This window comes from Aulonocara sp. 'chitande type north' Nkhata Bay, linkage group LG8 (genome assembly GCF_057382095.1).
Source record: "Aulonocara sp. 'chitande type north' Nkhata Bay isolate Kocher_YH1m ecotype deep benthic linkage group LG8, A_spYH_male_GT1.1, whole genome shotgun sequence".
NCBI lineage: Eukaryota > Metazoa > Chordata > Actinopteri > Cichliformes > Cichlidae > Aulonocara > Aulonocara sp. 'chitande type north' Nkhata Bay.
In genome coordinates, this window is record NC_141351.1 from 25,751,014 (window position 1) to 25,771,618 (window position 20,605).

Here is a 20,605-nt window from a genome sequence, read left to right on the forward strand (position 1 = left end):
AGATGTGTTATTGAATATTTCTTCTGTGAGAAAGTGATGAGCTTCAGATAATGTACAACAATAATGTGCACGGTTGGTATGATTCAACATAAAAATGATAAATGATACATGAATACTCATAATATCATTAATCATTGAAAAAGACATTGGAAAGTTTGCACCTGCCCTACACTTAAAGCTGTGTTGAGCAAACTTTGACCACTAGGGGGCAGAATATGTGTAAATAAAGCAACATAGCCAAATATCCTGAACTCTTATGGTTTATTTTTGATAGTGGTGAGGAGAGCATGATTCTATTATAACAATGAGTTTTCAGCTAAAACAGCAGCACCTGATGCCTTATAAACAGACCGCCTCCAGCCTATGTGCAGTCAAACCATAATAAAGATGCACGTGAAGCTGTAATAGTGTATGTTAATCACCTTAAGTAGATATAATTTAGGTAATTATAGCTTGCTTAAGAAAAAGCTGCTCAATATGTAGCTTAGTTTGTTGTTTTCAGGGTTTGTTTTTTCATAATTTCTAGAACAACAGTAGAAAGATTGACAGTTTCACAAATAACGCGCAGAGCTGCTTTTAGTACGTGTCTGCTACTACTAACGTTTCTGTAATTAGTGGGAAACTACCTCAGGGCTCTGATTTTTGAGATACTATATTACAGTTAAGTGACTGGTCCACTGCAGTGATTGGCAGGTGATGAGAAAGTGTGGCTGGCTGACAGATGAGTGGATAGACAGAAAATGTAATAGAGAATAAGAGCAGTGGTGGTGGAAAAAAGCCCTGCAAAGGTAGGGAAGATGAGATGAAACAGCTGGACTCCAGGAGTGGAGAGTGGCGGTCAGAGTCATTCAGGGTTCGGTACAAGCCAGCTGTCAGTGCTAATAGACAGAAAAAGATGGAGGGAGGGGAAAGGAGAGGAGGGAAAATAGGAAGAGATGTTCAGGCCAAACAACCTGTCACTAGCTATAACGGAGCATAACGCAACACAGCTGCCTTGTCTGAATGTCAGAAAGAGAAACTTCCCTGGCAGTTTGGAGAAGAGTCTGCAAAACGATATTCTCAAATGGATAGATGCTATCTGGTTCAGCGGCAGGGCTGGGCCCAGAATAGCAATGATGCTCTTAGTCAGATCTGCTGAGAACAAGTTAGCTCCGACATGTCCTTCACGTCAGCATCACAGCTCCCTCCTTTTTTCTCTGATAGTCTGTTTTTGCTCACTTTGGTCATGAATAAATGTCCAAAGGATGTCCAAAAATCAGCAAAGATGAAATAAAGTTTGGAGACTTTTGAATCTATGAGCTTTGAACAATCGTTGACAACAGGGCGTTAGCTTCTCAGACTTCTGATGAGCAGATATCTGCATATTCTGGGATAGCATTGACCAGTTTGAGCACCAGTGGCTTTCCTGCAGGTTCACACAGCATGAAGAGAGACTGTGCATCACTATCTGTGAACACTTTAGCTTTGGTTAGCTTCAATGACCAGTTGAAGGAAACGGTTTCCCCTCTGATGTCGAAGCTGCGTTTAGCTAAATGATGTTTAATGAAGATGACTGTTAATTTGAAGTGGACAAATATTTAAATCCTGCAGTTCTGACAGAGTCACTGGTTGTTTAAAGGTGCACACTTGTTTTCTTTGATGCTAGTGCTAATGATCTAATGATACACCAGCTGAGGTACTATTGGAGACCTGTAGCAACAGATCTAAAAGAGCAATAAAGTGACAGTGGGAGGTGGTCGGAGTGTAGTGGTGGCATAAATCACAGGATTGTTAACCTGGTGATTGCTGTTTACTAGCGGTGCTTGTATCGATATTGAACCATTCGATACAGTGCTTTCGGTTTGGTACGCACAGGTATCAAACAATACAATTTTTAAAATTTATTTTATCAACTTTTCTTCTGACGATGCTGTCTGTGTCAAGAGCTCAGTGGATCTGTGTTCGACTACTCCGCCTAGGCTGCACTGTCGAGCGCAGATTCACTGAGCGCAGCGCAAGCTAGTGAGACAGAAGCTAAGCTCGTTGCAACATGGCAAACTGACCCTCCCCCACCCTCATTCAGATCTGGCGTTTGGAACTATTTTGGTTTTCATGTGACGTATGACCCTGAAGGTAAGCGAGTCATGGACTAAAGTAAAACAGTATGTTGGATGTGCCATGCAATGCTCAATTACATGGGTGGGAGCTAGCGTGTTAGCGCAGTTAGCTCGTTAACGTGTTGGCCGTCCAGCCCCACGCACGGGGCGATCCGCGGTAGCTCGTTAACTGAGATTTGCCGTGTTGTGGCGTTAACGTGATTTCAGATTAACGCTGACAGCACTAGTGGGAACACAACGAATATGCCTGCACATTTACTCCGACATCATCCTAGTGCAAAGACAAGTGGAAGCAGACAAAAACAACAAGCAGCATGCTACAAACTTTACCCGAGTCATTTAGACAGCCGTTAGCACAGGATCCTCCTTATGGGGACCTGATATGTTTAATATGCTGCTGAGAATATAGCCCAGAAGAAGCGTATAGTAGAGCTTTTATTTTGGAAAGAGCCATTTCTCTGTAATAAACTCTCTTTTCCAAAGCTGAGTGATTTCTCAATCAGATAGATTTATTATTTTATTACTTTGTTGTTTCAGCAACATTAAATTTAAAAACTGTACTTTTGAGTTAAAATATATATTTATAATTTTAATAAATGACAAATTAAAAAAGCATGAACATTTTTTTGTATCGAAACAATATCAAACCGTGACACCAAAGTATCGAACCGAACCATGAATTTTGTGTATCGTTGCACCCCTACTGTTTACATCTTGTTTGAGAGCTCTGGGCATTGGGATCAGTTTTTCTTTGATTTCACTCTTTGTTTAGTGCAAGTTATTACTCAGGAGGTCAGGAAAAGGTCACGATTTGGATGAAAATGTGCCTGTTCATATTAACCCTTGTGTGGTGTTCGTATTTTTGTTACTCAGCCAGTGTTCATGGGTCTGGTGGACCCGCTAGAGTTTTGGCTTTCCAAATTAACACTATCAAACAATTTTATGTTAAATTACTCAACAGATGTTTAGTTCATCCCAATTACAAGACATATGAACAGCAAACATGGTTAATTTTTTCCCTTTACCTTTGTTAGATCACATTTATGAATTAATGTGCTTCTCGTTTTTCTTTTATATAAAATGTTATAAATAAATCAGTTATAATCAAGTGGAGTGAGTGGAAAGACACAACACATTTACACGTGAAAAAATAATTAATTGTTTAATTTTTCTTTTGAAAAAAACTGAACACGGGTCTCACAGACCCGAACACCATACAAGGGTTAATCCATTAACACTGATATACCCCTGATACATGTACAGTGTTTAAATGATGGCACAGCGTATGTGTATCTCCAAGACTCATCTATTTGCCATGCATCCTGACTCCTTCCCTACAACCTTCCTTCTGCATCATGATAGCGATCTTCTTCTGAAAGCAGATGGAGTTATAGAGCTGTTTTGGATGTTTGAATAGACGGGTTCATGCTGTGATCTCCTCCCGGTCTGCTCATGGCTGAAGTCACGAGGTTTCAGTCTGTTTTTTTCTGTCAGTTCAGTGGAAGAAATGTTGATTTAGATAATTGTTCCCTTTTTGGTTCCTGCTGAAGTTTGAGCTACAAATACACCATCAGTGAGTCATGCATGTAAAAGAGATCTGAGAGCTTGCTGCTGATATTCCTGCTGTGTGCTGTGCACTAATGGCCCTTCGTATCTTGTAGACTTTTGCTGTTGATGCATATGTTTTTCACAAAGGCAGGACACGTGGGGTGGTTGATGGAACAGACGACAGATGCCACACAGCCGTCACTTTGACATGTAAAGACTGTGTTGATCAGTTTGGGCTCAAGTGTCTGTCGCTGGCTGCTGATTGGCCACGGTCGTTTCTTTACTTTGTATGAGACTGCAGTAATGTCTTAGCACATCAGCAGTTGTGTGTATCTGACTCCGTGTTGTGTTTTCATCTTTCAGATATCCGCGGCCTGCAGGGTTTCCTCGACCAGACGTCCCGCCAGGGTGTCGACGTGGCGTTGCAGAGAGTGGACAGGAACATCAGTAAAATCTTCACCAACCTCTTCACCACCATGAGGACCGAGGAGCTCAATCGGTACAGAGACACACTGAGGAGAGCCATCCTGCTGCTCAGCCCACACGGAGCGCACACATTTATCCAGCAGGTCGGTCCAGCTCTGGTTTTTCTGGTGTGTTTACTGCAAAAAGTCGCCTAAAAATGCAATGAAGTGAGCAGATGAGTGCGATCAGTGTGTGAGTGTGTTGTGCTTAATGTATCTGAAGGAAACCACACGGCCCCTCTGAGGTCTTAGTAACACTAACTTCATATTTAACCGTGTTTAACTTTAGATTATAGATTTTTCTGTCAGTTCATTTTTTTCCCTCCTGATTTCAAGACTTCAGTTTTTGAAATCTGCTCATATCCTCTGACAGCAGAGGGTTTAACAAACACCTGCAGCTTCACAACCCTGCACGTAGAGTCTGCAGCTTTTAAAATACAGGTTTGTCACATAAGAACTGCCTAACAATCCAAATCCAGGCGTTACTTTTTTCAGTAACGAGTAATCTAACTAATTACTATTCCTATCGTTACAACGCCGTTACAGTTACTAACAAGGAAACACGGTCCGTTACTATTTTTCAACAAACAGACGGTTGAAGCTGTGTTCAGGTTACCGCATCTTATATCAGCTGCAGGAAGTAGCTGTAAGTAATCTGGACGCTACGGCTTTAAGCAGCTGCGCTCCCGCGGACGGTGATCACGATCAGTTTCTGGCACAACAGCTGGAGCTCAGGGGGCAAAACAATCACATGAGTGCTGCTGTTTGACTGAGGAAGAATAAAGGAGTCGTGGTCAATCACATGACCACTTAAAGACAAAGCAACAAGGTGACATGTACCAGTTTATAAACTGTGTTGATCGGCCAGTAAAACCAGAGTCATGATAAACAAGACATACGCTGCGTTTGTTCCTCAATAGTTTTGTCACGTTTACTGTCTAAGGACAGCAGCGAGACCTCTCTGCTTATGAGCAAAACAAACAAACAAACAAACAAACAAACAAACAAACAAACAGGGGAAGTTTTATGAGTGACGTCGAGAGAGAGAGAGCAGAAAAAGAGAGAGCGAGTTTTGAGATGTGAGCGATTTGTGACGTTTAGCGTGTTTGGAGTGTGTAGTTCATGTGTAGTTAGTGTGTAGTGTTGTGGATAGTTTTGTGTTGTGTGTCAGAACAATGAGGCGACTGCTGTCTCCAGGTAGAAACAGCAGTGACACACCTGCTGCTGTCAGACCTGCAGGTATCAGGCTGTGATGTTTCCTTTATAGTGGACAGAAATGATGTTTTTGCAGAGGCACAAATAATTTGTGTGTCATCTTATTGAAGAACAGCTGATTGTTCTGTAAACAGTTTGAAATGGTTATTAAAAAAAATCAAGGTAAAAGGTAAATGGCTGCAAATAAGTTTGTTGTTTGCAAAACTTGTGCATATGATTTTAAATTGACAATTTATATTTTCATTTAAAGTTATGAAATATGATCATCAAACATGTTTGTGGTTGTTACAGTAAAAATATAACTTTTTCTACTCTGATTTCATGTTGTTTGTCTGATTTTAGATCAGTTGTGTTAATACAGTTTGTCAAAATGAAAACATGACTGTAAATTCAGACACGTGAGGTTGTGCTGAAAACAATGAGACCAAACAAGGCAAAGTAAATCGTTTCTATAGGTGAAATGTGGACGAAACATCAGAGTGGTTAAAAATGGCCGATTATACCCTGCAGGAGGAATCCGACCAATCTTAAGCCCGGGAGCGAGTGCTTCTGAGTGCATGTCTGCAACAAGTGAGCGAGTGCACAGGGGGCAAAAATATTTGTTGAAGAAATGAGTGAGTGCATGCAGGAAACAGCTGAGCTGGTGAAAAACACGGAGCATGTGTGCAAAGTAAACTCGTCTACAAAGTGGAAAAAACCCAGCGTGCAAAATAAGAGCAGAGTGTGACGCAAACACCTGAGCGTAGCTGAGCAGCGAGCCGAGGGGGCGCGTGGCGGGAAAATAGTCTGCAGATGGATCAAAAAATAATGAGTGGCAGTAACGAAGGAGCGCGTGCAGAGGTGGAGCGAGTGGACGTGAAAAATGTGTGTGTGTGTTTTTCTGTTTGTCCAACCTGCACGTCCACGCGCACCGCCGCGATCACTGATCATTTGTAAGCCTGTGTGTGCCCAGGTGTGAGCGGCCACCTGGAGTGACAGATGGAGGCTTCTGACACACACACACACACACACACACACACACACACACACACACACACACACACACACAGCTGACTTTGTGAATTTATTTGTATCCTGTCTTATGTTTCACAGCGACTTTTGTCCGCGGATCAAACAGCCGTATGTATAATTTGAATTATATACTGAAGCGTGACTCTGTGTGTGTGTGTGTGTGTGTGTGTGTGTGTGTGTGTGTGTGTGTGTGTGTGTGTGTCTGAGCACATGACACAGCACCAAGAACCTGCAGCTGATCAAACAACAAAAGCTCTGATCACAGACGCAGTTTGATCTTAAGGCTTGTTCATGATCAGAAATGAAACTGTATTTTTGTGACTTTCTGCCTTTGATCCGGTCAATATTTATCCGGGGCGAGTGATCATAATTCATGTGTGATTGTTGGCCACACACACAAAGGAAACCAGTCCGGTGACAGCTGTTACTTGGCAGTGAGAGACGCACCGTGCAGAGCGGCGACGGGGAACCAGCAGGCGCTGCAGGATGACGGCTGCTCCGTGTGCTCGGAGCACCGGCTCTAATCTTTGGTGTTTAACATCTGAGCTCCATAATCAAGCTTACTGTAAGTGTCAGTCGTTACAGTGATCACAGGGTGATACAAGGCTACGTCATAAAACCCCCAGTTTGCCTCTGTAGTCAGTTGCTGCTCTGAGTTATTCTGTACACACTGACCTGTGAGTGTGGAGACAGACGGAGAGGGAGGACGGCCACAGCTGGAAGCTTCTTATCTGAGAGCTAACAATGAGTAGGTGTGTTATAAATGTCCCGAGCTGTCAGTCAGCGGCTCGGCCCTCTTTATCTGCACAGATGAAACAGTCAGACTTTCCTCCGCCCGCTCGCAGCACGCTGATAACAAAGCAAAGAACGTGCGACCGTGTCGGCGCTCTGAGGCCGAGGCATTGTCAGGGAGAAACACGGCACTCTAGGAATTCAGAGCGCAAAGATGGAGGGAGAAGCAGCTGCTCCTTTTTAAAATATCTCACCTGCACAGTGTGTTTCTGCTTCTTTTTACTTTTATGCTGCAAATAGTTCAAAGAGACTCGTTTCACCTCTGCGTGCTTCATCAAACCCTCGGACGTGCACAAGCACGGAGGTGGAGGGAAAAACGTAGCTACTAATCTGAGCAGAGCGATTTGTTGCTTCAACACTTAAAGATAAACTGAGATTATTATTAGTTCACATTATTATAGCAGCAAAGTGAAAAAGGAAGAAAATAAAGAGAATAAAATGTAAAAGAAAAACACCGAACAACTACAGAGAAACACTTCAAATGTAAATACAGTAAACACACATGCTGCTGTGTGTGTGTGTGTGTGTGTGTGTGTGTGTGTGTGTGCTTAGACACTTCTCTCAGGTGTGTTTAACTAATAGTGCTAATGTCCATGGTTGACAGCATGTGTCTGTAAAAGAGTGGGAGGCTTGGGCTCAGAAACACAAATGTGTGTGTGTCTGACTGTGTGTGTGCGTGTGTGTGTTTGGATGCTGAGACATTCATTAGCACCGCGACATGACGGCGTAGGAGGGTGAGACAGAGCTGAATGGAAGTTGCACTCTTCAGTAATGTCATGGAAACCTGTTAAAGCTTTGCCAAGTTTTCACACTGCCAAACACACACACACACACACACACACACACACACACACACACACACACACACACACACACACACAGTGTATCCATGAATCTTGCAGCCAGAGCTTCTTCCCTTCAGTTGCGTTTTTCCTGTCTGCTTACAGTCGGCGTGGGACAAGCTCGGTCTCCTCTCAGCATCTTCATGTTGCTCTGAGCTCAGAGACCTGAGAGCTGCAGCACACACAAGTGAAAGACGTGAGCTAGTCTCTGCTAAATGTGACTGCTGATCACATTACGAGTAAACCTCAGGATGCCATGACCTCCAGCACGCTGTGAGGCGTCTGCAGCCACGTGTGAAGTGGCGTAGATGAAGATTAGCACCTCCCAGTCTGAGAAGGGTTTTAGTACCCACTCCAGGTCGGGCCTGAGTTGCTCCTCTGATTGGAGGAGTTAAAGTATGGGGTGACGGAGCGATCGGCGAAGAGAGAGCTGAGTGTGAAACGGCCTGTTTGCATCTCTGCCTTCACCTGTGGTGATGATACGATGGCACGTCCTCCAGAGGGTGCCCCCGCTCTGCTGCAAAGAGGGTGGAGGCTTTGGGGAAATCTGGGAAAGTGAACGGAGCAAGTTTAAGGTCATTTTCAGGATTTCAGGTCTGCATACCCTAATCTAAATCTACTAGCAGAGCACTTATGAGGCATGTGAATGCATGTAACAGACTTCATTTCAAAGGATTTTTTTATCATGTGGCCCAGACCCTCACCCACCCTGGAGCTCAGGGTTTGCTCACCTTGTAGATGTTAAGAGGTAAAAGTCGGCATTATAACACCTGACGTGTTCGTAGCTAATGAGTCCGTGGCTTTGATGACAGCGAGCCCCTCTCTCTGTAACTGTGGTTCATTTGCTTATAGAACAGTTAACATGACCTTGTGTCGTTATCAGATACAGGTGTGTAATCATTCAAAGGTCCGCCTCTCCTTTGAACAAACACTGTTAATTATCTGCACATTAGATTCACCGCTGAGGGTCACCCGTGGATTCGTCCTCCGCTACACTGAACGTGGAGTTTCGTTCCAGCCTGTGCTGTTTGATTTCACCTGCAGCTTCGTGCACAGGTTTGTGGGTGCAGCGTGGTGAGCAGGGGATTGATTTGTTAGATGTTTGGCGGTGGGGTGGAAGTCTTCTGCTTTTTTCCTATTTTAATTCTAAGACTCGGTTGGTGTAGCTGCTCAGTTCATCGTCTGTAGGAAAAAGCTCTTTGAGCTGCTGCTTCTTCTGATTTGTGGCTTCTTACAAACACAAGGTGTGATCAAGAGGTGGGCGGAGCTTCTCCACCGTCTGTGTTACTCAGAAAGGAAACATTTAGAGATGCACCTGTGAGCGATTGGCTAAAATTGTAATCTTTGGTAATATTTAATATGAAAGCTTAATTTTCATAATGCAGCACAAACATGTAAAGAAAAAACAAACATTTTTTCAACGTGATCTTCCACTTCCAAGATGTTTTATGCACTGTTAGGTGCATGTAGACTGTGAGGCTGTGCCATCGTTAAAGTTTGGGGCTAAAATGTAATAAAAGCTGCACGCAATCATTTCATAAACTCTGATTTATTGACAAGCAAACACTGAAAACATGTCCCTGCACATTCTTCAAGCGAAGCAGGCACCATTGGGGAAAAGATGGAACCACCAGTGACGTCATACAGACAATAATTCAGCCTGAGGAGGAAGCTGGATGGTGGTGGGCTGCCAAGCGGCTTGCAGGAGGCACCTTGCACGACTGCTGACCTCACTCTCAGCAGAACGGTGTTGATGAAAACACCGGCAGCCTCAGCTGACGCCTCCGTCGCTGCTTCGGCGGAGCAGAAACGTCTTGAAGCACGTGTCAGGTGGCGCCGGCGCTGCTCTGTAAATCCTAATATGTGTCATTTCTTTTTGTTATAACAACGATGGCGGCATCACGAGGACGCTGCGCTGGCTTTTATTAGCGCCTCCATAATTCTCCGTCAGCTGTGAGTAGACTGTGTGAATCATTACAGAGTGTGTGAGTCCACACACACACACACACTGCGAGCTGCCATGTGTGCAGCATCAGTCCCTGACTCTGCTTTGTCTGCCTCCTCTCTTCCTGTTATTTACCTCCAGGCCTTTCTGACCTTTCCTTTAGCTTTTCCTTCCTTCCTTCCTCTCGTTCCTGTTTCAGTTATTTTCCTTCCTCTCCAACATTTCGGCTTCCTATTTATTCTTTGCACTCTTGCTTCGCGTCTCTTTATTATGTCCTTTTTGTCCTGTTGTGTCCTTTCTCCCTTCTTTCCTCCTCTTGTTTTCATGTCCGTCTTCTCTCATCTTCTTTTTATCTTTTTTTCATTTATTTTTCCTTCCTCATCCCTCACTTCCTTCCTTTCTCATGCCCTTGTTTACATCCTTCTTCCATTGCATCCTCCTCGCCCTCTTGCCTTCCTCCCTGTTCCTTTGAATTCACCTTGTTTCTCACTATATTATTTTATTTCTCCTCTTCTCTCTGACTTTTATCTGGTGGTGAAGAGTATGAGACAGAGAGGATAAATCACCAGAGGAGTGAAGTTTAGATTGGGAGGTGGGACGAAGCTCTCGGTCGCCAGAGGAGACACGCTGACTGACGGGATCCTATCACGCTGCTGAGCAATGATGGGTGACGACAGCTACTGTGTGTGTGTGTGTGTGTTACATGTCCTCGGGGCAATAAACCCTCCTACAGCAAATAGAAAATGACCTCAGTAAACACAAACAGCCATTTTCTCCTCAGACTTTCACACTGTTGTTTGTTCTCCTCGCTAAAGCGACGCTGTGAGGTTTTTTCTGATGGTGGAGAAAGAAATCTGTGCAAAGGTTTATATTAAACACTAAAAGTAAAGAAAAGAAGCTTTACTATTAACTCCATTAGTAGATTTGTAAGCTTTTCATCTTTGCACAAACTATTCTTCATCTTCCAGGCAGCCTGACAGATGTTTCTTCCATGATTTCTCAGACGTCAACGCTCCTCACGTCTGGGGAGTCTCTGTCCATGAAGGATCAATTATGGAGATGTGATTTAGTTTCACCGCATGTACTCACCTGTGTAGATTCAGGGTCACTCAGACTTTAAACTCTGATCATCACACAAAGACTGAGTCACGGTTTTGAGGTCTGTAATGCCGTTATGGGTTTTTGGATTTCAAGTGAAGTGGCTTTACTGTCATTTTAACCAGATACAGTGATCCAGCACACAGTGAAGCGCGACTACGTTCATCCAACACCACGATGCTACTTATGACACGTAACAGGCAATCGACACAGTAACAGAACAGGACGATACAGACACACAGTGCAGTAGAAAAGTGCAACAATGACAGTGGGTTGTGCAAAAAACTGAGAATTGTGCAAAAAGTAGCTTGATGTATTAAAGTGTGCGTGAGACTGAGCAGATTTCTGATCCGTCCTCTTCTCATATTTGTCTCAGTACTTTAGTTGGATTATTAGCTCTCTTAGTCTCTTCTCTGTGTTTTCATGAAGTCAGCCTCTGTCTCCATGTTTGTCAACTCTGTGTCTCAGTATTAGTTATTTCCTGTTTTATTTTGGCGGTCTCTTGCTCTCATGTTGCGTCCCGTGGCTCTGTTACTGACAGATTATTCATTTTTGTGGTTTTTGAGTTCCTTGGCGATGGAGTCTTTGAGGCAGTCGTGTTGTCTTTGTTGGTGTTTGGACCTCCCCCGTGGCGATGACAGCGTGTCGCTGAACCACACTGCTGTTGCTCAGCGTTGATGCTCAGCGTGCTACACAGCCCCGCCCCTTCGTTGCAAAGTTTGAACTCAAACTTTTCCAGCTGAGGAGCATTTCTAACCTTTTATTGTGACGATTAGAAGCTTGGCCGTCTCCTCCTCTCCCGCCGAGACATTTTGCTTTGCCTGGTGAACAACAGGTCGGTCTTAATTGACTTGCCTCCTGAAACAAAAGTTAAAAGGTTGAACACAAAGAAACCTTTGCACAGTCAATGAGGCTCTTTCAGCGTTACTTTGACCTTTTGAGTTTCAGAGTTTGGTGTCTGAGGAGAGTCGGTACAGTTTCTGAGAGGCGAGTCTGTCCTCAGCACGACTCGGATGCAAGCGGCAGCCCAGCTGTTAGGCTTGTAAATTCTTGGATTAGAGAGCTTTTAAAGACAAGGTTGCTAGTTCCACTTTTCGAGCGTGTTTCTTAATCATCGTTAATCGCCCTCAGATTTGTTTCCCCGTCAAGATGGTCCTCGTGGGACACGAGAGAAGGACGGCATCGCTAATGAAGTGCAGGAAAGGAGGCGAGAGGAGAATTCAAGAAAAGGAGAAACCCTCTCCGCCTCCATAGGAAGCAGGGAACAAGGAAATGAGGAGAAAAACCTCTGACACAGACACACGCACGCACGCACGCACGCACACACAGACACACACACACACACACGCACACACTGTGTGTAACTTCAATAGAACAAGAAGAGAGAAAAGGAGACAAAGGAAAAAATCCGAGTTTGATCTGAATCTGAGTGAGGAGGAAACTTGAGGAATAATCAGGAACGTCTGCCTCAGCGCGGGACTAAAGAAGAGTCCTGTTAAAGCTTCGTGTTTCGAATGATTCAAACATCCATCGTGGAAATGAAATCAAACTTTGTCCCCATAATGAACTCCCACTGAGTGATGGATGAGTGTCAGCGTTGAACCTGTCTCAGGTTTCCGTCACGTTTGGTCCTTAAATCGGCCGATGAGGCGTCACGCATCCGCGCTCGTCTCCTGTTTGTCGTTTTTATCCATCTTACGAGGCTGTAAAGGCCGACACTGGAAACACATCAGCAAATCTGTGACTCATCTGGAACCAGGCTAGGTCTTCTCCGTCCACGTGGGCCGGGGGTGAAAGTTCACCCTCTGATCATGAAAGCAGCAGCGCCACACAAATATTCTGTAATAACGGGCAGCCATCGCAACTCGAAGACGTGCTCGCCAAGAACAAATGAGTCAGTGTAATAACGGTCTTTACAGCAGTATTTGTGTTCAGGCTCGTTCTGTCCGAGGTTGGACTCTCAGTTATTGTTGTTCGGCCCCATCATCTTGTTCCTGGCAGCTCTTACTTCCGGAGCCCCCAATAACAGGAAGTGCTTCTTTGCTGCGAACCTGACGCGCTGCCGTTGTGACGTCACATTGCTGTGACTTACTCGTCCTTCTGTGCGTGTTGTAGCGGTGCAGGTGATGCGGCGAGACCGTAGACACAGCCGGCTCGCACACTACAGACGTGGCCTGTGCTCCGCCCACTACAGACGTGGCCTGTGCTCCGCCCACGGAGCTGAGCACATAAAAGCTTACTGTGAATAAAACACACGTGTCTGTGTGACGTGGTTTTCGTCCCCGATGGGAGGATCAGACTGAAGGCCGATGTTCTTCCAGTCCTGCTTCTCTTCATCGATCTGCCTGTTTTTGCTGCTGCTGCTGGTGATGAGGAGAAACTCAAGTTACCTGTAGCATCAGCTCCTCTATTTTTCCCCTCACTGTGGTTTCAGTGGTTGCCATGGTTACGTGGCGAGCTGCGGCAGCGAGTTCAAGTAGTTGAACCGGGGGGAAAAACAGAGGAGGAAACCTGTGGCTGTCTACGCCCCTCGGTGTCCGGCCTACACCGACCCTGTCAGCAGCGGTCTGCGGACGCCGTCGCAGCTTTTACCGTCGGTGACATAACCGCAGGACATCACGTGCAGGGCAAAGAGCGCCTGCATGGGTGCGTAGGGAACTTTTTTAAAAAGGTCAAACGTGAAAGTGTTTGGTGCCTAAAGGATAAGATCAATAAAATCACGTGAAGAGCACTTTCTTCATAATAGTCTCCAGCTGTTGGGATCATCTGGCGTCTAAAGTAAAGGAATTCTTTCAAGGCCTCTGACACGGATAACCAGCAGGAAGTGGACTGACGTTCGGACACACAGTGGATAAATGTAACACATGCACGCTCGTGTTAATGGGTGTGATGGCACATCTGGTTACTGGCTTCGTGTTATGTTGTGGTGGTTTATACGTGTTTTATTTCGAGAGGTGGCTTTCGTTGACACGCGTGACAACAGTGATCTTTATAACAGAAGCGATGGAGTCCCTATGCAAGACCGACTCCACCCATTGGTTAGTGAGGTCCTGTCGTAAAGCCTCTGAGCATGTTGGTGATGTAGGTGGCTGGATGTGCAGAGAGCCATGGGGCTGCCAGACGGACCGATTACTCGCTGCATAAATACTTATGACTGACGGCTCGTTAGCCAATCAGATTACCCGGACTAATCGAGCTTTCTGTAATAAAAAACATAATTGATGAAATTAGCTTCACGTGGTGTTTGTGTTGTATACAAGTTAGCAACAGATGCCACAGACCCAGCTTATTGTTGAGCGAGGACGGCAGGTGGGATGACTGCCCCTGCTGGCCGAGAGAAAGAATGCAGGCTGAAGGCTCTTCAGCTCTGGCTTCACGTTTCATAGCAGTGCTTCCTTTTTATCTTTCTGACAGGAACTGTGGAGAAATAAAATAGTGTTGCCTGAGTTCAGGGAGAACATCAAATATTTCTTTGGGTCCTCTCCTGCAGAACCTCACGCTCACAGATTAAAAACATAAAACATAATCTGGGCTGGGCATGTGCAGAAAAGGTCACTTTGACCCTCTGGTACTTCTTATCATTCCTGTCACTCATGCTGTTTTCTCATTTTTTTTTAACAAACCTTCCAGTTTTTTGTCTTTTTTTTAACAGATTTTTGTTTATTCTGCTGCTGACAAACCAGTTAAAGCTTCATCAGGCGAGGAGAGAGGGCAGAGTGACATGTAGCAAAAGAAAAGCGAGTAGTCATCCTGCGTGCAGCACGATAATTGATCTCACCCACATCACCTCTCTGCTATAATTGGAGCACTCACTGTAAATGCCCCGGCCTCTGTCTAATTGCCTGGAAGGAGGCGGAGGTGAAGAATACTTGACAAGCATTAGCGCTGATTGGAGATCAGCGCCGCAGACGTCAACTTTGGCTGGTCGGGTCACAGCCTTCACGCAAACTGAGATTATAGAGCGAAAGGTGCATGCGTAATTTTGAATGCTTCAGGCAGGTCGTTGCTAAAGGACACGCGTTAAAGAGCGAGGAAAAGATGCCAGTTTTGTCTGAGGACTTGTTGGACGGGCTGACGCTGTTCTGTGCAGACGCTGAGAAAGAATCAAGCATAAAAACGAGGAAGGCACAAACATCCTGATGACTGAGAACACTGTGAGACTTCAAACGCTGAGCCAAGCCTGTCTTTGGCCGCTACAGCTGAAGGTCATGCTAGGGGGTGCCTGACTTGGTACATGGGCAGAGGACTGGGGAATCTCCCACACCAAAGCTAGCAGCTCCACTTGCAACATCTTCACTTAATGACCCTGATTGCTGAAAGCAGCTGAGGTGAGTATGACCAGGATGGGTTGGGCCCACTGCAGAGATGATGTATTTTGTCTGTCCTGGTAAAACGTCCAGAAGTAAGACACGATGATACTACACTGATGCACTGATAATCGAGCAGCATGGTCCCAGTGAGGCTCCTTGACTGGTGAACATAAAGTAAAAAGTGGAAGAAAGTAGCTTAACTAATGGACACAGTTTTACTTAATGAAGTCAAAATATCGAGTGAGGAAACGTGAAAATCATTCCTCTGGGATAATAACTGCCTGCTTTTTAATTTTATTTTGTAGGAACCTGACTTCCTTATTTTAGGAATCTTATCATGTCACTTATAATGACGTAAGATGAGAGGGCTTCACTGTCTGCTGTCAGTGGTAGGACGGGGGGATATCACCGTAATGCAAAAATACATAATGACTGTAGAAAATTAGTCTCCCACTTATAAAGTAAATAAATGCATAAGGCTCTGAGCTGCACACCATCCAGGAGCTGTACTGTGTGCAGCCACTGCTTAGATCAAATATAGCATGTGAAACTGAGCTGATGCATTTGCATCTAATCTATATTCCCGTAATATTCCGCTCCATCCCGTCGACTCGTCGCTGTGAAAGTAGCAGCACGTCACTGCCAAAAAGCTGCAGAGACGACCCGCTCGCCCGTGTTCACGGCCGGCAGCCGATGTAAGGGCATTCGCGTGACAACCTCTCCCTTGGCAGCGATACGAGATGGATGAGAGATGGATAGGAGATGGGCTGACGTGTCGTTTGTCACTGAGGGAGCGGTGGCGGCGGGTGCTGTCATTTGTTTGGCTGGCGGACAGCGTGGCTGATAAAGCAGCGGTCTGACAGGGCTAATCTGATATCGGCCCGGAGAGCCGAGGAAACCCAAGGCGGCGCCCGGGGCAGTGAGGTGCGGGGAACGTATCGAATCATCTCTCGGAGCACGAACTGTAGACACGCACCTGTGCGCCGACGAGGGCCGAGTCCTAAAGGCGAGTCCGTTTTTTTAATGTAGGAATAAAGTTGCAACTTTCAGCATTTGGTTCATTTACCCTGAAATAACGGCTGTTACCACGGCAGCTGATGAGTGCTGACACCTCCCTATGAGAACTTGGTTTATACTCCAGTGTGAGGGTGGATGGAGGTGGAGCATCTCCTGAAACTCTCGTATTTAACCATAAAGGGGCGTTTTCATCAGTTTCTGACCTCAAACTAAAATTGCTGCAACAAAGCGACGTCCTGAGAGGCTCTTCAGACGCACCGTGGAAGATGGCCTGCAGCCTCCCTCACACGCACTCAGAAACCTTACTCACTGTTATTAGGCACCGACATTTTTAGCTGTAGGTCTCATGACTGTTTCCTTTATGCACGTGGACTTTCTGTATACAGTACTCACACCTGCACCGCAACACGCAGAAAACATGTGAAGGTTTCTGCTGCTGGGGAAGGATTTGGAATTTCATGCCATATGCTGTGTGTTGGTGTAAGGACCAGGCCTTTACACTGGGACCACCAGAATTCCTGATGTTCCTCCTAAAAACACTAGAAGCAGTTCAGAAATGCAACAGAAGGCACGCACTTGGTACACATCAATGAGACACTTTATTAGGCACACCTGTAAAATCTCCATGTTCAGCTTGTGTGATAAACTGTTATTGGGGTAACAGTGGGTGGTGTACGGGGCACCACCTGATCTATATCACAGACAAAGGATTGACTGACGTACCTCAGGTCTGTCAGTCGTGCCGAGTCTCCTCTGGACCCTCAGGCGCAGCGCCTGCTGTGAGGGGCGTTAAGGATTGGATGAAGAGCAAACGAGATGTGTGCCTTCATGTCTCTGTTTTCACTCTTCATGTGATCGGATGGCCAAATGATGAAAAATGAACGAGACAGATTTCTTTAATGTTTCATCATGTTTTCACTCCAGCACCCGCCCCCTACTGTTACCCTCAGCCCCACCGCGCACGCAGTTCCTCAAAGAAAACTTCAAAATAGATAACTATTCGTCTGACGTGTGGAGAGACACGTTCCCCAAAATAATCCGTCCTCATCTCCAGCTGATGGAAACACAACCTGATTATTATTTCTGGGATTTTGCTGGAAATTTGGGTAACATTTCGACGCCGACCTGCCGAGACAGAGATTGCTTCTTTCAGCACACACACACACACACACACACACACACACACACACACACACACACTGGTAGCTTGCACATAACAGGACCCTGGAAACATGTCCCTCTCTTATTGTTTTCCTCTGTTGTTTTCTTCATCTTTTTTCAGGCTGTGAGCTTCAGTCATCCATCTCTGTCTCCTCATCCCCCCCCCCCCCCCCTGCTTCGCCACACTTTTTTCTCAAGCCTCGCCCGCCCACTTTGTGGCTCTCGCTATTTTCCTCTCGCGCGCCCACTCCGCCTCCCTCACACTCACTTCTCTGTGCACTCTCTTTGCTTTGTCATATTCCATCTGTCTTGTAACTCCAGAGTGTGCACACGCGTGTACGTACTGCATACTTGTTTTTATATCTGTCCCAAAGCAGAGAGAGGATGAATGGAGCGCAGCTCACAGAGCTCAGCACGCACGTCTGCACACACGGCTGAATACGTGAAAGCAAAGCTACGCTGCAGTATCAGCTTTGTTTAGATCAGCGTGCCTGATACTGGTGTGGGTCATATCGGGGCAATGACACCTTTGCATTCAAGCAAACATGGAGTGAGGAGCGTGTCTGACCTGCTTACTGCACATGTAGTTGTGGTATTTTGCTCTTTTTAACCCTTTAAGACCTACCATAGAACCAAGTCCGCCAGAGCTTATATTATATGTTTACATGCTGTGGAGCCATTTTTGGGAGCATTTCAAGTTGCTATACATCAATACAACCATTATAGCCCAGATTTTAATAATATGCATGCATTAAGTGCATAGTAATTACATAAATTGCAAAAAAGTGCAATAAACTACAAAATAATTGAAAATCGTTTTTGTTTTTTAACATATATTTCTAGTTAGAGAAATTTAAGAGGCTTATCCCTCAAAACTGTAAATACAAAAAAGTTGCACAAAATAGTTTCCCACCACAGGAAATTTATTTTGAGTGTCTTCATAGTTTTATTTTTGAAATACACCAATTTTTATACACTGCAGGAAAAACGAAAATAAATATTATAGTGCAAATTTGCAAAAAAGCAGCATATGCATCAAAATAAACTATTTCCAGCAGTGCAATATGAGTCCTCAGCATCCCAGAAACGACACAGAAAGTCATAAAGTCAAACATAACTTTTAAAAACACCAGTATAGGCTCATGAGGCCCTGATGGTAAAAAACTACATTTCCGCAAAAATGACGTCACTTCCAGTTTTGGGTAGGTCATGGTGGACATGCGATAGTCGCTCTGATGTCTATTCCAACATAGGAAGTGTTACAAACAGCTGATCGGATCAGCAAAGCTGTTTCTGGAATATTATGTCTCTGTTCCTGCAAGCGCTTTTTATGCAGTTTTTGCAAAGATTTATGTGGAAGGAAACCGTGACCGAGGACAAGCTGATGGCATCAGATGTAAGAACAACTCCTCCGGTTTCATATGCAAAAAAAATTATTGCGCTAGCTTAGTGGTTGCAGAGCTACGGGATTTAAAAATAGTTACGCAAAACAGAGCGTGCCCGCTCTGACCGGCTTTAAAGGGTTAAGCAGGTACAGAGTAGAACACACAGTCAGCTCCATCAGGGATATCATCGAGGCTGAACTGTGTTGGTCCCTTTCACCTGATTTGGTGCAAATCAAGGTGGTAACAGGTGCAGTGGAGAGGGGACAACACTCCACGTGTTGGCCTCAGACTGTTGCTCCCTCCTTACCCGTCCTGACTGATTGTTTTCAGGAGAGCTGGACGTGGCTGTGGAGGAGCAGCAGGGCCAGTATCTGCTACTTAGTGTGAGCAGGAACAGCCAGAAGCACTGCCAGAGCCCTGCAGGCAGATCGTGTGCATGCTTCTCAGCCCCGGTGTCCTTTGGTGGGTCCGGCGCCGTGCAGCTCGATCGGCATTCACCAGAGAACATCAGCACTGGCAGGTCTGCCGCCGAAGCCCTGTTCTCTTCACAGATGAGAGCATGTTCACGCTGAGCACATGTGACAGATGCCACAGCGTCTCCAGACTCTCTCACATCTGTCACACGAGCTCAGGCTGTACCTGTTATCGGCTGCTGGGCCAATGCCCCGCTACAGCCCCGTCCAGCTTCTCCTGGTGTCTCCTCCTCCAGACGCAGCAGACCTTTGTGTGATTTCCACCCCTGCAAAGAGCAAACTGGAGAAAAATCAGTCGGGAACCGTGAGGAGAGAGCAACGGGCTGCTAAAGCATTCCCTTTGCCGGGCGTGTCTTATTGTTAGCTCTCTGCTGCACCTGTCACTTTGCACCAAAGCAGCTGAAATGCAATCGTGGTTTACGCTCCATAATCGTACAGACAGATAATCCAGACGTTTAAATGATGAGCGAGTGTGGAAAACTGCAACCAACAACATTTCTCTGGGCCAAACAAATAATTTTAATGAACATTAATCAGTGTAAAGCAAACAGTTTCAGTCGTGGCTTAAAGACTCCTGATGTGCTGTCGCTGCTGTAGTATTAACAGAAACACGGAGGAGATGAAGAGCAGCTGCTGCCTGCTGGGTGTCTTTCAGCATCACTGAGGTGCAGAGAGGCGGCATTAAAAAATCCTTTTCCATTTGTTGATTTCTAACAGGAAAAGCGACCTCTGATTAGTTTTTAAAGCATTAATTAAAATGTCTGCGATGGCAGAAATGACAAGCAATTACAAAGCACTCGGTTTTGTGTCTGTTTATCATCGTCAACATGGAGCAGACAGTTTGTCTTCATCTGTCTTCACATGCATGAACGTTCTGCATAAAGAGGTGGACGCTCACCTCCCCGATCCTCTAAGTGTCTCCAGTGATGTTACAGTGACTGCTTAAAGTTGTGGACCAACTTTCAAGCACATGTGCTACGGATACATCATCATGGAAGAGGTTTAGGCTTTGGTTAACGTCCGTTTCCACTGGAAATGTGACAGCTTCTATTCAAATAATTATTAGTTCAGGAGAATGTGCCTGCTTTAAACCCCTAACCCAGCTGTCTCAGGGCGAGAGGCAGGCTGCACCCTGGACCGGTCACTGTCGATGGGGTGACCTAACCCCAACATCTGCATGTCTTTGGACTGTGGGAGGAAACTGGAGTACCTGGAGAGAACCCACAGGGAGAACATGTAAACTCCACA

At 45.4% G+C, this 20,605-nt stretch overlaps 1 protein-coding gene across 2 annotated transcripts in view; it reads left to right on the top strand.

Annotated features, from left to right (window-relative positions):
* Nucleotides 1-20,605, top strand: part of LOC147324091 (glutamate receptor ionotropic, delta-1-like) — a 599,369-nt gene that overhangs the window by 406,365 nt on the left and 172,399 nt on the right. For both annotated transcript variants that reach the window (XM_086304561.1, XM_086304562.1), the window contains exon 4: nt 4,008-4,213. In XM_086304561.1, coding sequence (XP_086160687.1) covers nt 4,008-4,213 — 206 coding nt within the window. The remainder of the gene's footprint in view (nt 1-4,007; nt 4,214-20,605) is intronic.